The following is a 15969-nucleotide window of genomic DNA, read 5'->3' as shown; positions in this document are numbered from 1 at the left end:
TTTTCCTCTCATTCGGACTGAAAATCATAGAAGTGTAGAGATAACATCATCTATTGATTTTTTTAATCTTTGTCAATTTTTGATATTTAAGTCGTGAGTTTTAAGGATTTAGTGCGGTTGAAATATTGCTATATACTCTTTTTATTACTTTCACTGTTAAGTTCTTAAAATTTACAAAAGAAAATGAATATTCATTCATTTCTCTATGTTGTGTATTAACCAAACCTTATAAATACTGAATAGTTGAACATACACCTTTTTAAAGATTCTAATTAAGTTCTTCAGCCTTGTGTCGTTTTGCGCTTAACAACAAACAAATAAACAATACTTGGTTTATTGTAATATGTTGCACAATTAACAAACACGTTGTAAATCAAAGTTTAAAATTCGTTTCATTATAACATTTCTGTTTATTTATTAATGGTCTCCTGGCTAAGCTGTAATCTTGACCGTCCATAGGGCTCAATACCTGTTGTAAAAATAGCGCAGAAACCCATTTTCTGATTTTGTGTTTAGAAAAATGAATTATTTTTGATTTTATAATTTCTATTAATTTTAATATTCTACAATTTTCTTAAATACATACTAGTCTTTATAAAGAACTTTATGTTTCTTCATAAAATGCATAAATTTCATCAGACTTTTCATTTTATTAATAAAAATTATAAATGGTAAATGTAAGTTTGTAAGTTTAGGGTGTTTTACCGCACACAGAATCGGGAAATTATTTGTCCTATCATATCACAAGAAAGAATAAGTGTAAAGTCATATTATATTTAAACCTGTAACTTTACAAAATATCCTAATGGCATATATATATTTACAGTTAAAAATTATAATACAATAAATAAAATATTTTATTATAATTATATGTAGTAGCGGTAAAAAGTTCGTAATTTATTAGAGGGCTTAATAATAAATATTACGTCACAGAATTGATTGTGAGGCTCGGAGAGGCGGGTAGAAGGGTTACCGTCTATATAAAGGAAGTTCCAGGGGTAATTCGTCGGCTTCAAAGAAGCCTGCAAAATTGTTTTGTGGAATTTAAGTGCTTATTGATATTAAATGGCAGCGTTAACCGTGGTAAGTTACACTTTTAACGAAACAATAAAGGTTTTGTTATTTTTTGCTGTAACTTACGTTTAAAAGAAGTAAATATTACGCTGCAAGATGGAGAAGTTCATTAAAGTTACAGAATAGGCCTAGTATAGTAATATATAATGATATATTATGTACAGCTCAGATTGTAACTTCTAGTGTACGAGTGCGTTGAGCAATGTTTTCGGTGTTTTTTAACATGAACCAATCATGAGGAAAGTAAAAATTAAAGGCTATTAAACATTTTAAAAACAATAAGAATTAAACATTATGCATTAAAAATTTTAAACTTTTTCGCAAACTTTTAGATTTTTATTTTTGAAAGAAACTAAGATACTTTGAAATGCTAATTATAATATGATACACGTACATTTTAGTTTATACAATATTTTGCAAATAAAAATGTAAAGTGAATGTATAAAATTTACAAATTGCACTGACATTAAGGTTGCAGTTATACTACCGTTTTGCTTCTCAGATTTCGATATTTTAGTGTACGATATAAGGTCAGTTTTTTACAGTTAGTATCAATTTGTTACTGGTCATTAATTTTTACCCTTTTGATTACTGTTTATTTTAAATTTTTAAAGTAACTATCATAAATGTTAAATCAGTGTTTTTATTGATACCAGTACTTTGGGCATATAACCATTGTATGATATTTATTTGTAAAATATATATTTATGCATATAAATAAAAAAAAATGAGATAATTTTTTATAATTTAAATATTAGTTTTTAATTAATTAAATCTTGATTTGAACATTCTGTACAGTACTTAAACTTTAACAAATATTTACTTACATAAGTATCTAAGAAATTTTTGAGCTGAAATTTGTTATGATATTAAAGCAGTTATATAAGTTCAATCCCAATATCTTTCATTAGAATAAAAAATAAAATTACATAATTAATAATTTTTCGTTTCCTAAAATTTGTTTTAGTGATTTCTAGAGAATGAACTAGAATGTGAAATGGGTATCACTGTATAAGTATTGTATTATGTAAGAGTAGACTTAATTTTTAAGAACTGTATAATAAAAGGAATTAATAATTCCCTGTTGAATATTAAATATAAAGTAATGAAAAAGTGAAATTATAATAAAAAGCTTTCTTAAGAAAACTAAAGCATGGAATTCAACTACACTTCTCTTATTTACATATGTGGAAAGAAAAATATGGTAAGGTGCTTGCATGGAGTTTACTGAACCTTTTACAGAGTAAGATAGCTTTTAAGAAGTCAATGGTTGGACTGAAAAGAAAAAGTATTTCAGGCTTTTTGAACATGATGATGCTTGGAATATTAAGGGATAATACTGTATATCACTAGTTATTGGAATCACATGGGTGGATTTCTAGGAGAACTTACCATAAGGACTATCTCATAGTTCCATACATTTAGATGCAAGTAGCAAAGTGATATTCCTTGAAAGATCACTGCTGATTTTATTAGTTATTGCAAAGAAGTTCACAGAATGTAAAATTGCCTTTCTTAGTATTATTCAACATTCTGAAAAGAGTATTTCCTACAAAGTCATGAGAATGATATAAACTTTAAATAGAAAAAAAGACCTATTAGAGCTTGAAAGTTATTTCCATCTACCAAATTAAACATAAACACCACCATCACCTTAGTCTGCACATATTTAAGGATTTATTGCACTTTTCCCTAAACTCTCAAATTTACTGTCATCCACAACTGAAAGCAATCTATTCCAAAGGCCAATCACTGTTAGAAAAATTAAACTATTTTAGTTAATGATGAACACTTACACTAAAAAAAAATTTTCTTTCCTAGTTCTAACATTTGTACCATTAAGTGTGAAAGAGATGATTAAACTTGCTAATGTTGTAAGGTTAGTAAGCCAAAATATTATCCTAATGAATCTGTGCTGATGTCTACAGAATTTAAACTTTATTAAATTACTTTGCAAAGCATCTTTTATCAGACTTTCAAGATTTATTTTTCCTGCCACTGATGCAAGACAAATAGTTCTTTAATTAACTAGACAATTTTAATTGCCTCCCTCAAAACGTACCATTTAACCAACTTCCGATCTAACAACTGCCCATTATTCAAGGGTTTGCATAAATTATTAGTAAGTGGCTCATGTGGCATGTTTATTCATGAAATAATGCACTTGTTAGTTGTTTTATTCCTAAAATACTTAAAATGTGTTTACAGTTGGACATGTAAAACTGCTTTTTACTGGTAAATGTTTCGACCTTCATTTGCAGTTCAAAATAAGTATGAATTTTTTATGATAAAATGTAGTTGTTATCACTTTAAGTGATAAAAATAACTAAACTCTGCACCTGTTCACTATTTAAGTATAATGGGGTCAGAGGCTGAATTGTGTGATTAAGTTAATATTAAGATCCTGACTTCTTTAAAAGTGGGTTAGATATTAGAGGCTTTTATGTGTAGATGAGAAATTTCAAGAAAAGAAACAGCTTATTAAGTTCGATTTATAATTTAAATTTGTTTTTTCTCTGAATGAAACCTTATAAAAAGTTTTGATTTCATTGAGCTATGAATATGTATTATCAGAAGTACTGAAATTCTTTTTTAGGTTATAGCATGTCAGTGCTATTCTACAAATATTGTGTAAAATATGTATTGATAGTGTTAGATTTTACATGTTAAAACTATTAGATGGTTATCCAAGTGTGTAATGGCTATGTATGTTTCTGAAAAAAAAAATCATTCTAATTCTAGTATAGTGTTTAATCTGTATGACAAGAAAACTTGTGATAATTCTGGATAGCCTCTTTGTAAAGATTAAAATAATTCCTACAGCAGTATTTGAAATATTAAAATTTGCAATAATATCAAAAACAATACTTAAAAAACAAAAACAAAACAGAGTTATCAGTAACTAAGTTCCACCAGTAGAGAAGCTGAAAAACTTTAAAAGTGTAAAAACAAGTTGTTCATACAAACAGAAGTTTAGGAAGAATAAATTAAAATTATTAATCCTGTAAAATCAAAGTTGGTCAGTTTGAAAAATCTAGGAATTAAACTATATGAATTACAAGTCTGAATTTACTGTTTATCTTCACATTAAAAAGTGTTGTATACAAGGGAACAGATCCTTTAGTAAAGAACTTCCAGTAAAGAAATTTTGTGAATTTCTGAAGCCTTTGTAAGTTTGAGTGAATGGTGATTTCCATACTGATGATAAAGATATTTTTCATCATACAGTTTCTTATTTGATTTATATAACCTCTAAAAATACCTATGTTAATATGATTTTTTATTTTATACAAATCTTTGTACATTACCTCTTACTTTGTTTATCCTAACATTAACTGTTGATGTATGGTAAAGTTGAAATATAAAATAAAATGATTTATACAATTTTACCCCTACACTGAATTGCATTATTGATAAGAAAGTTTCAGTTTACTCATCTTAATAGTTTCATCTGTCATCTTTTATGATTTTATTGTTCTACTTTGTACCCACTGGAGCAGTAATTTTTTTGTTAAAAGCAGTAAACCATAAGAATTCTAGCTATTTCCCATAGAGCTAACCTTAAAAGCATGCTATTTAAGTGTCAAGTTACATACTGTGTTGGATGTAGCTGGTGTGATTTTATTATAGTGAAGTTAGGATAATCTGAGAAGTTTATAATTTTTGTATTTTATTGGTTACTTTATTAAAATTATATAACAAAAAAAAAATACAAAAAAATATATATACCTAAAAACAAGGTTTTGTAGTACTTGCTGCATAACTGAGTTGCTTGCACTAAAAATAACAAGGTTCAGAAGGTAAATAAGTGAGTCTTAAAATGTGTATCCAAAAAATCTGTGCAGCCTTCAGATATGCATACATATCAGAACACACAAGATTTATCAATCAGAAGAATAGTGTCCCAGAACTACTATGATTTACTACTCAGTTTTAAACATATTCACTAAATCTAATTAACATGAACCATCCAATTTCTTAATGGCTTATGGAGGGAAGTACTGAACACAGTTTTTAGAGTATGTAGAGAAAAATCTGCTCTTTCTGTTGGCTATAAATACATTCATCAATCATGTAAAGTTGATCAAACAATTTTAAACATTGGAGAGGGGAGCACATTGAAAAGAATAAGATGTTTTAAACCATTGATTCTTGTTTGATATCATGTATAATTTGTTCTAGTTGGTTGGACACTGCAGCAGTTTATTTTAGAAGTTAATTTCAAAGTAGTGAAATTGGATCTGAGATGCATCAAATGACATGGAAAATTGAAGATGAAAATTTCTAGATATTTCTTTTTGACATTTAATGAGTTAAAACATAGATAATAAACATTTTAACCACAAATTTCATTTAATTTTTGTTGCAATACATTAATAATAAAGTTATGCAGTTAAGTGTTTAATATAGCATTAAAAAGTAGAGTGATGTGCATTTCAACCCAGCAGTTGGTGGTGAGTACTGCCAGATGGTTGCTTTCCTCTTGTCAATAGTAAATAACTATGATTGGTTTGTTATAAATTAAAAACAGCAAAACAAATACAAGTCACTTGAGTGAAATGGTGAACATGGTTGGTGGCAGTGGAAGTTGAATCCACATGTCTTGAGGCAACCACCCTACTTAACAATCAATGGGCCATAACTGAACAAACTTAAATTAATTGGAAAAAAATAAAGAGGATTAATGACAATGTCTTGATTACTTAAATTGATAGAATAATCAGAAACATAATGTTTTTTGTTTTAATTATTTTCCCAAGTCATGAAACAAATCAATTAAACTGAACAAATGAATTGGTAGAAAATAATTATGTGAAATAGTAATATTAATATATTTAGTTGGAATAACAAGGAACAATGATTTCAGTTAAGATTCTATGTGACACTAATTGTTGTCATTGGTGTTTACGGGTAACTGAGTTAATCACCCACTCAACTAAGAAGTGTAGTGTAAAAAAATGAGTGAATAATGTGTGTGATATGGTTAACCATACATTATGTATGTATCGATACTAATTTCTTTTTAGAATGAAACAAGAAACTAAACATCAGGATTAGATGTTTCCTTTCATCAACCCATTCTACCTGTATTTTTTATTCAAAAATCTTAAGGAATTAGTGCAGGATAATTTTGTTTGCTTTAGTAATTTTTCTATTCCTTGTTTTATGGCTAGTTTTGTTACTTTGTTTTTCATGGGTTAAAAGTGCTCGTGGATCAAGTAAGATTTTTGTGGTAACTGACACCATTTGCTTATAAAGCTGCAAAGTTCTAAAGTATTTGAAACAGGCATCTGAATAGCTTTTATATACACTTAATCTATCAAGTTCCCAACTCCATTTTCATTGTAGAAGTAAAATTTCCCAAGGTGTTTTTCCCAAAGTAATTCTATTTATTTGAAGAAAACTCAAAATATGTCTGTGCTGTGTTTATTGATTGAATGTTTTTATAAAACTACATTTTTTTCTGTTACTTTTTTTCTCATTGGTAAAAAATCCAATATTTTTTCAAGCCAAAGTAGACACAGAATGCTGAAAAGTCATTACTTCTATAGACATATTTTACATATTTTATGTAGTGTTTACAAATTGATATACTTTAGTAGCTGGTGGATTGTCATTTTGCATATCATGAATAGTGCCCTTTTTGTTTTTATGTAAACCTCTTATTAATACAGTAATGGATTAACAGGAGGTTTATCCCTTTCTACTCTACTTAGTGACATCTACATATCTGCTCAGAAGAATTTAGGGATAGATTCACACAAATCAGGAAATTGAAATTTAATTAAGATATGTTGATATTTTTAGTATATCATCATGGAAAAGATAATGTACTTCATTTCATAAAATGTTTAAACAGCATGAGACCTAATGTTTTTTTCCACACATGAATTAGAATCTGACAGCTGTCTTCATTTTATCTGTGTTAACATGAAAATAAAATAATTACCAGCATATTCAGGAAAACATCACTAGAAGATCCAATCATCACCTGTTATAGAAAATATTCTCCACCTTCACTCGTGTAGACTGTACTTTCTAATTTTGTATTCACAAAGCAGACTTGCAAACTAAATTGAACTACTGAAATAGTGTAGCATTATCTACAAGTTTTAACCACAACATTATAAAATATAACTTTTATTAAACTCCAAAACCACTGAAGATATGTTAACTCCTGCCATTGCACTACCAACTACATAAAGCAAGAGAAATTACTAATAGAAGTACTAGCTTTGACATAAAACTATATTCAAACCTTCACATAAGATAAACACCTTAGTACCTAACCTGAGAGAACTCTACTAAAGGAGTGTATGTGTGTTTTCTTTAGCAAAGCTACATTGGGCCGTTGCTGTGTTCACTGAGGGGAATTTAACCCCTGATTGTAGCATTGTAAATCTGTGGACTTGCTGCTGTATCAGCAGGGAGCCCTACTAAAGGAACAAAAAAGTAATGGTTATTTAGTGTCCTGTGTGAATGAATGGTGATAAATATATAGTGTAAATGTCACATTTCATGGAAATAAGACTCAAAGAACACTAAGGTCACATGCAAAGAGGTGAGTTTTAGGTATATCTGCTTTAACATGTTATTTAAATCATCACAAAATACTTTGGGACAAAAATTTTCTCCAACAGTAACTTAAAGCCAAAAAGGAAAAATTGTTTAGAAGCTATAGAGCAATCTTTCAAAAAATGATCATGGCCCAAGTAACATCAGCCATATTTGACTACTTTTATACATCACTAATACACATGACCTTTACCTATAATCCTGTCACATATGACATAATTTTTTTATATTAATCCCTTATGTCTTTGTACTTGTATATAAACCCTGAATTGCGTAGATGCACATCATATCTGAAGACAGATTAGTATTGAATGTTCCCCAAAAAAAAATCTTCATTATGCCTATTAATTATTGTTTGCCAGCTTGATTCGTTTGCATCGTGTTTTTTTTACTCGAGTATTAAGGCATCTCTTCTTTTGTGTATTTTAGCCAAAGTTGTATACAGGTGTGATAGATGATGTCATCAACAATGTAAGGGAAGCCTTTCTTGATGAGGGTGTGGATGAACAAATACTTGTAGAATTGAAACAGGTGAGAACATTTAAAAAATTCTTCTTAGACTCCTGTAAGTATAGAAACTTTTGTTTTTCAATACTTGATATTTAGGGCACAATCTTGTACTGAATTGTTTTGGAATAAATATGGAGCTTTCTGCAAAATGTTTATTGTTACTCTTCCATTAGTTGCATGGGACATTTTTGAACCCCATATATGTTTGTTAATGTTATCACTAAGATTGTAGCACTGAGGCAGTTGTTTGCAGTACCTTCCCCAAATCTGTGATAGTGTATGCACCTAGTTTCTGTTTCAGCCACACTGAGAGGAGCATGTGTTTTGTTCTTGCTCTGGTGTACAAACAAACACCCTACAGTACTAAATCAAAGTGCATTTCTGTTAAAGCCCATACATGTATTACTTTGTTATTCTGTATTTATTTAGGATTTTTAGAGCTAATGTATACTGAATATGAAATAATTTTTGCTTCTGTAATGTTCTTTTCATAAAATTTAAAATCATTTATGGTTTATTTGTTTTTCATATTCAGGATGGACACTGAAACCAAGTCGACCAGACATTTTTGTTGATGTTAATAAACTAATGATGTTTTGTGTCCAAAGTAACTCATAAGAAGAGGATTAGTTAAAAGTGTATATACTTTTGGAATGATGACTATTTGCACCAGTAAACAGTTTATCTAAATGGCAGGCCACTGTTCATTTTCCTCTAGAGCTTAATAACAGGAGTTATCTGTTTGTTTACCTTCTCAAAAAAAAAAAAATGTTATGTTGGAAATCATTATGTCCTTACTTATGTTGGAAAATATTTTTTTTTTGTGGTTGTATTTAAATGTATACATTGTTGCAGACATGGGAGAAGAAATTGGCTGAGTCTAAAGCTATGGAGCACAAAAAACCAGAAACTGTTAGAGCATCTAACTTTCAACACCAATTACCCAGTCAGTCAGCTTCACACACAATGGTAGCTCAGGTTGCATCCTCAGGTAGGTTAAAGCAATTAAACTGAACCAATACTTTTTAAATGATATAATTATTGGAAACAAATAAATTTATCTAGAACATAGAATTTATGACATCATAATACGTAGTTATTGTGTAATATGCAACAAGCAGTAAAAGCTTTCGTTGTGCTGAGAAAATTTATAAGTTAATCATTTAAAACATCATGTGTGCTTTAAAACTTATATGAAAAATCATTAAATATGCTGGTCTGCATCTGTATAGTATTTTATTAAGCATTTGCAAGAGAAAATTATAAATATTATACATGTGTAAAAATGTTTGTTTTGTTTTAAACATTGTCATTTTATAGTGTCATCTGTAGCTTGTGTTATACAGTTGTGTGCCAAAGTTGTTAACAGTGTACACTGACACTTGTGTTTTCATCTAAATTACATTTATTCAGACCTTCAATTGATAAAAATGCTTGACAATCATTATATCTAAATGGTTCAAATACTAATTTGGTAGTTTGTTTTAAATTTAAAGACTGAAGTGTGTGTTTTAAAAACTTGTTCCTTATCTAATTTTGTAGCTAACTAGAGTAGTTATATGTAAACTGTGGTTAAGTTTCATCATTAATACTAAATTACAGTAAATGTAATCTGTAAAAAACATTCATTTTGTGCCACCTGCATAAGTGCTGTTTGTAAGTTTATAATATGCCATCTTTGTTGGTACTGGTACTAAACTAATATCTTGTTTGTACAAGTATTGTTAGAAAAGGCATCCCAGTGGTAAGCCTCTGAACTTGTGATGCTATAAATTGGATTTTCATACATATTCTAAGCATGGTAGAAACACATAATTATGTAATTTTGTGCTTAAGAAAAACCAACCAAACTGGTAATATATTGTGTATCATAGTATGCTTTCTGTGTAAATATGGAAATTTAAGCACAAGGTGTGTGAATATTACTAGTAATAATAAATATTGCATGCCATTTATAATATAATGGATACAAGTTTATTAAACGTGTTATATGTGTGAATACTGGTATTTAAATATTAGGTATGATCTATGTGATTATTAGTACTAAGAGTACTTTTGTGTAACCAGTGGAACTAGATTGTTGTACACTTGTATGTGAATATTAAACCTGCTTATAAATAATGTGTTATGTGTGAATACTGATTTTATATCATATTCTGTTTGGTGGTGGGCCTCATGAACAATCCTCAATCACCCTAATGGACTGCAAGACCCCATTTACTGGTCATATGTCAAAAAATATATATTTAAATAGAATTTAAAAATTCTTCAGGATTAATGCACCTGGACTTAGCTTGCTATCACCACTTATAAATATCATTAACTTTGTCAAAACACTTGTGCTTTTACAATAAGTTATATTATTGTTAATGAAGAAGGAAGGTTTCAGGTTCCTCACTAAGTCATTTTTACTACTATATTATTATTTTGTAGCAATAGCTCATCAACTAACTTTGCCACCAGGAAGTCTGGTACAACCTATTCTTCAGTATTCCACCACCAATGTCTCTGGAGTAAGTCTATATATATTTTTGAAATGCATTTTTAACATTGTCATAAAAATAACTTTTAAATACTGTATACAAGATGAAGTAATTAGGATTGTGTATTAATTGGCTTTTTGAAAACCAGCCTAAGAGGAACCATCACAGTGCTGGTTATTTGTTGGGTGTTGAAAGCATACTCTTTAGTTCTTAATTTTCTGAAGTTTGAAGATATAAATGTTCTTTGGTCATTTAGGATTGTAACCACCATAGGATAGTCTCTCTGTTTACATTGTTAAATTTTAACTAGCAGAGAATGCAAGTGTATAAAAATAGTAGTAAATAAATCTGTCTAGTGTTAATGCAAAAGTTAATTTAAATAATAGTTTTGTATGTGCCACACCATGAGCTTGAGTGTCTTTTATCTGTTTTCTTGTGGATTTTTTCAATCCTTAATTCTATTTCACTTGAGACTTACTAATAGAGTAAATACATTTAACCATTCCCACATTGTAACTTGCACCATAGTTTATCTATTTGTCTGTACAGTGCTTTTTGTTCTTGGCCTAGTTGTTTGAAAGGTTCTTTTAAATATAATCCAGTGTGAGGTGTTGCTGATGTCTGTTTTCTTTAAATGTTTGAGAATCACATATACATATACAAAGTTAAAACAAGTGAGACATTTTCATTTAAATTTCCTCTGTTTGGATACGTTTTAGAAGTTGTAGTGGATTTGGATAATGTATTTATTAAAATAAAATTGTTTAACATTTTTGCCAACAGGTGGAGACAGTAACTCTTACAATGCCACAGAAAGTGACTCTTGCTGTGCCTGGACAAAATTCCCAGCATGGCGTACAGACTGTAATGGTATGACCTGTTACATGACCAGTATAGTAATTATTTTAGTTGAAAGTAATTTGGTTATCTAAATTAAATTTTAAGAAACAAAATTACCAAATACTGTGAGAATTGTGGGGGTAAAAGTAATATTGTACTATGGAACAATTTTAATTTTACTCAAAACGCTATCTGTTAGCTGTCAGGAATCAGTGAGAATTTTTCAGGGACAATAAAAATTAGTCCACATTTCTATTGTCAAAATGATTATCTGTCTAACTCATTCAAATCTAACATTATTTAACAAATCTAACAAATATTTAAATATTTTGTTCTCCAAAATAACCCATAATTCACCATAGAACACCTAGTTCCCATTCTTTATGGGTTAAGCCAGGACCAGGACTTTCAATTTATCGTACTGGTCCCTGACACTTTGTCAGTGATAATGCACAAAATAGATTTATAATATTTTAAAAGGCATCATTGACTTTGGTGAGTGCAGTGTTTGGTTTTAAACAAAATAGAAAAAACTGAACTCTGCATTGCTCCATAAACAACAACAGACAAACATTTGATATGTTAATATAAACCTTAACAGAAAAGTTTTGTTTTTTAAAGAAATATTTTAAAGGGCTGTTATTATAAACCAAAGTTTTGGAAAAAAAGTCCTATACATACATAATACATAACACAAATACATAAGTGACACATAGTTAGTTTCCCATTTTTCTTAAACTTTTGTTGGGTTTTGCACAACTTTTCCTAGATTTATTTCAAAGATACCCAATCAGTGCTTGCAATAGATGCTTAACACTTGTTTACATGTGTTCCAGTCTGCTCCAGCTGCAAGTGCAGCTCTTGCTCTAAGTCCCCAAGTGGCAGCAACCTTACTTCAACAAGCAGCTCTAAGACAAGCTGGTGTTCTAAGTACCCCACAAACTCAAACTGGTAAGTTTTTATCTGAATTTCTTTTTTTTAGTACTAGTCTCAGATAAAATGTCCATATTTTGATTAAGATGTACTCACTGTAGCTATTGTTTACATGGACTGCTACATTTCTCAAATAAGGTTTTGTTATTATTACTGTAGAAATATTTGTTTTTAATCCATTACTGTGTTTTTAGAAGAAAGTTATTTGAAACTGATTTTTATTTTGTAAAATTAGACCCAGTTAATTTTATATAGTGCTTAATAATTAATTGCTGTTGAATAACAAAATTTCCACTAACCTTTGTTCTTTGTGAAGACTGCCTCGTATTCATAAACAACATTCTAGTCACATCAGTTGTTTGCCTTGCAATTAGTTTAGAAGTGTAACTTTTAGAGAAAAAAAAATACTTGAGAGATAGGGTTGTCATTCTTTTAAAAGTTATAAATATAATTACTGTGACTTACTCTTATCTATAACCTTGAAGTTTGTAGGGATTTATTACACTATACAACACAAATTTTGTTCCTGGGTAGGATGTGTTACTTCTTAATTGCTTATGTTGTAAAAGTACAGAAAATAACCATTATTCCCTTCAAACTTTGCTTTTGTGATTTGGATAATGAAATTTAGAAATTAATCTAGTTTCTGTGTAAAAACAGGCAAATTTGCACATTTTCATATGAATCGAAATCTACATGTATTTATACTAAAGTTATACAAAAATGTTTAGTAGTGAGTAGTTTTTCGAGATGGCTGCTTTCTCTCTGGCAGAGTGGGTACAGGGAGCTCAGGGCAATGTGGCACTGGGGCGATGGATGACGGAAGATCCAAATACATGATAGCAGATGCATTCTTGCCAGCCTGACGTTTGGAAGGTTACACCATGTAGAAGTAGCAATTGCTTGAGTGGTCAGTGGGCTCATGCCAAATTCTTGGAATAGCAAACTTCATGGGTCTCTTTTTCCCCTCTGTACCATCCTGCAAAAGAGCAAAATAAAATTGTTATTATGAAGAATAAATTTATTTCATCCACAACTAATGTGTAAGCAGTTCATGCAAAATATTTTATATGTGATATTTTGTCTATACTATTATAAATTTAAAAAATAAATAAATTAAAATATTTAAATTTTAAAAGGTCTAAAATTTGTATAGTATAAAATCTTACTATTTGAGCAAGCAAAAATTGTCCGTCTTACCTTCTGGAGTTTCTTTTTTGCAGTGCTCACAGGTAAAATGAGGTGCCCGGGGTTTGTCTTGAACCCCGACAGGCATACCAAAATATGCCTTGTAGGCTTCACACATTTTAGCAGATGCTGTCACAGAGTACGTTTTCATTCTTGTCTTGATAAATTGGCCACATACATAGCAGAATGCGACTGGAGAGTGCTTGCAGCTCCTTGATGTCATCTTGGATAAAATCGGATAGGTTTATGTGTTCACTCAGGCAGCTAGAACTAAACTAAAGTGGTGAGCCCCTGTATGTGTATTACTATGGAAAGTTCTAGAAAATTCTAAAAGGTTCTTGAAGATTCTCATAAGTTCTACAGCATTCTCGAAAGTTCTTTAAAATTCTTGTAAGTTCAAGAAAATTTTCTATCAGCTACTCAGCACTGAATGTACCTGGAATGTTCTGGAAAATGGGTAAATTTGAAATTTTCATTACCCAGGTCACAAAAGCAAAGTTTGAAGAGAAAAACAGGTCTTTTTCCATTTACTTTTGGCATAAGCAATTAGGAAATAACACTTTCTGCCCAGGGACAAGAAAAATTAAACATTTTGTTACATTGTGTTTTATATAATAACAAATATTTAATAGAAACCTTTAAATTTTATCACTCATTTCAGTGGATTAATCTTTCAGGTACCAACCAACAAGGAACAGATATCCAGTTTCAAACTCTCTCTACAGCTACATTGGATAAACCAGCTCAGTACACTGTGAATGTACCCAGTACTACTGTTTTGAATGTAAACCTACAATTTTATTTTTTTAATTTTTTTTCAGTCTGTTTCCATATACCACTAAATATGCTATATTACTGATAGATAAACTGTATCCATCTTAAATATTTGTTGTAATGAAAAAGTCATTTATTTACTTTTTTAAAACTGCTAAATAACCAGAAAATATGACATTAAATCTTTCAAGAAGGGCTAAAGTCTGAAGAAGAAATTTGTCCTCTTATGTAATAATTCTTTCTTTTCTTAGATGTACATATTAAATTGTTTTCAAGACAATTCTTTTCAACATGTCGATTTGTTGTTGTTTCTCCACCAACCTCTTGAAGGAAAATTAGAAGACAAGAATAGTCATATAACAAATTCATTCTGTTTTGTTTCAGCTAATAGTATTTTTGTTTTGTATTTATCAACCATAAGTCATTGACCAAATTCAACTGAGTTGTACTAATGTAACTAAACATTGAGTGATGTTTCTACTATGAAAATATCCATTTAGCAGTCACTGACTCAAAGAGTTCATTAATTCACTAGGCATATTTAATCAAAGTTTATGAAATGTGATAATTCTGCTTTATGGAAGCTTTTGCTGCTAAAACGTTTTCTCGCTTTATATCTAAGTAATGGGGAAAAAAAAAGATGCTTTGATGTTGGCACTTGTCTTTATGTTAAAGAATAAATAAGATAAATCTTTATGAATTATAATTCACAAACAAAATATGTTTTCGGCACAGGTAACTTTTTGTTTCAGTGGAACTTGCCTGTTGTACGTTCCTGCTAGACAGTCAAATATATCTTAAGTTTTCTTTTATGACACTTTATTGTGAGGAATTGTTGAAGTAAACTTACCAGTTACTGGTTTTTGACTAAAGCTAAATAAATTATCGGTGTAAACTAAAGCATGCTGGTTAATGAAGTGACTGTTTCCAACAGCCTGACAGGATACCACAAGTGGATGGAGTGCACGATACTAGTGATGAAGAAGAAGATGAGGACAACTTTCAGGACAATGATAATGATGAGAGGGAAGATAATGATGAGGAGCAAAATGAGAATGATAATGAGTGTGCAGCTGAAGAAGAGGATGTAAGTTTGGTAATTCCATAACTAAATATAATGAGAACTTAATATGGCTGTGGTCATATTGTTAGTAATACTTCAATGGTTTGGAAGTACTACAGAACATGACCAGTTTTATGGAGGAACACTACTGAATTAGAATGGACATTACTGACTCAAATCTGTTTGTAAATATTTGATATTTATGAAATGTTAAAAACAAACTGATTTCAGACGAATGAAAGTTAGAGGTACGCTTGATTTTTTCAAGCTAGAGTGAATAAAAGCATCTACGTAAATTCAAATGTATATCAGAACCAAAGTAACCTGTTTGTGTGTCAAATTTTCATCTTATTATACACAGTTCAGTTATTTCTTCTCTCTAGATACCTAAACAGTTATAAAATGTATCATTAATAATGTTTTAAAACGTTTGAGCACAATGTAGTTATAAAGAAGCCTGCAGCAATGAAAAACAATTGATACCTTATAATCACCAAGTCATTAAAGAATTTCTTCGATATTTAAGCC

General features: G+C 29.8%; 1 protein-coding gene across 1 annotated transcript in view; it reads left to right on the top strand.

The window, feature by feature from the left end:
- The first annotated feature begins 927 nt into the window (after nucleotides 1-927).
- Nucleotides 928-15969, top strand: part of LOC143228359 (transcription initiation factor IIA subunit 1-like) — a 29321-nt gene continuing 14279 nt past the window's right edge. Inside the window, exons 1-8 of the mRNA XM_076459630.1 lie at nucleotides 928-1083; nucleotides 8080-8181; nucleotides 9016-9151; nucleotides 10594-10673; nucleotides 11427-11513; nucleotides 12320-12434; nucleotides 14282-14388; nucleotides 15313-15465. Of these exons, the coding sequence (XP_076315745.1) occupies nucleotides 1066-1083; nucleotides 8080-8181; nucleotides 9016-9151; nucleotides 10594-10673; nucleotides 11427-11513; nucleotides 12320-12434; nucleotides 14282-14388; nucleotides 15313-15465 (798 nt within the window). The 5' untranslated portion in view covers nucleotides 928-1065. The remainder of the gene's footprint in view (nucleotides 1084-8079; nucleotides 8182-9015; nucleotides 9152-10593; nucleotides 10674-11426; nucleotides 11514-12319; nucleotides 12435-14281; nucleotides 14389-15312; nucleotides 15466-15969) is intronic.

This window comes from Tachypleus tridentatus, chromosome 1 (assembly GCF_004210375.1).
Source record: "Tachypleus tridentatus isolate NWPU-2018 chromosome 1, ASM421037v1, whole genome shotgun sequence".
In the NCBI taxonomy this organism is placed as follows: Eukaryota; Metazoa; Arthropoda; class Merostomata; order Xiphosura; family Limulidae; genus Tachypleus; species Tachypleus tridentatus.
This window is presented reverse-complemented; position numbering and strand designations above follow the sequence as displayed.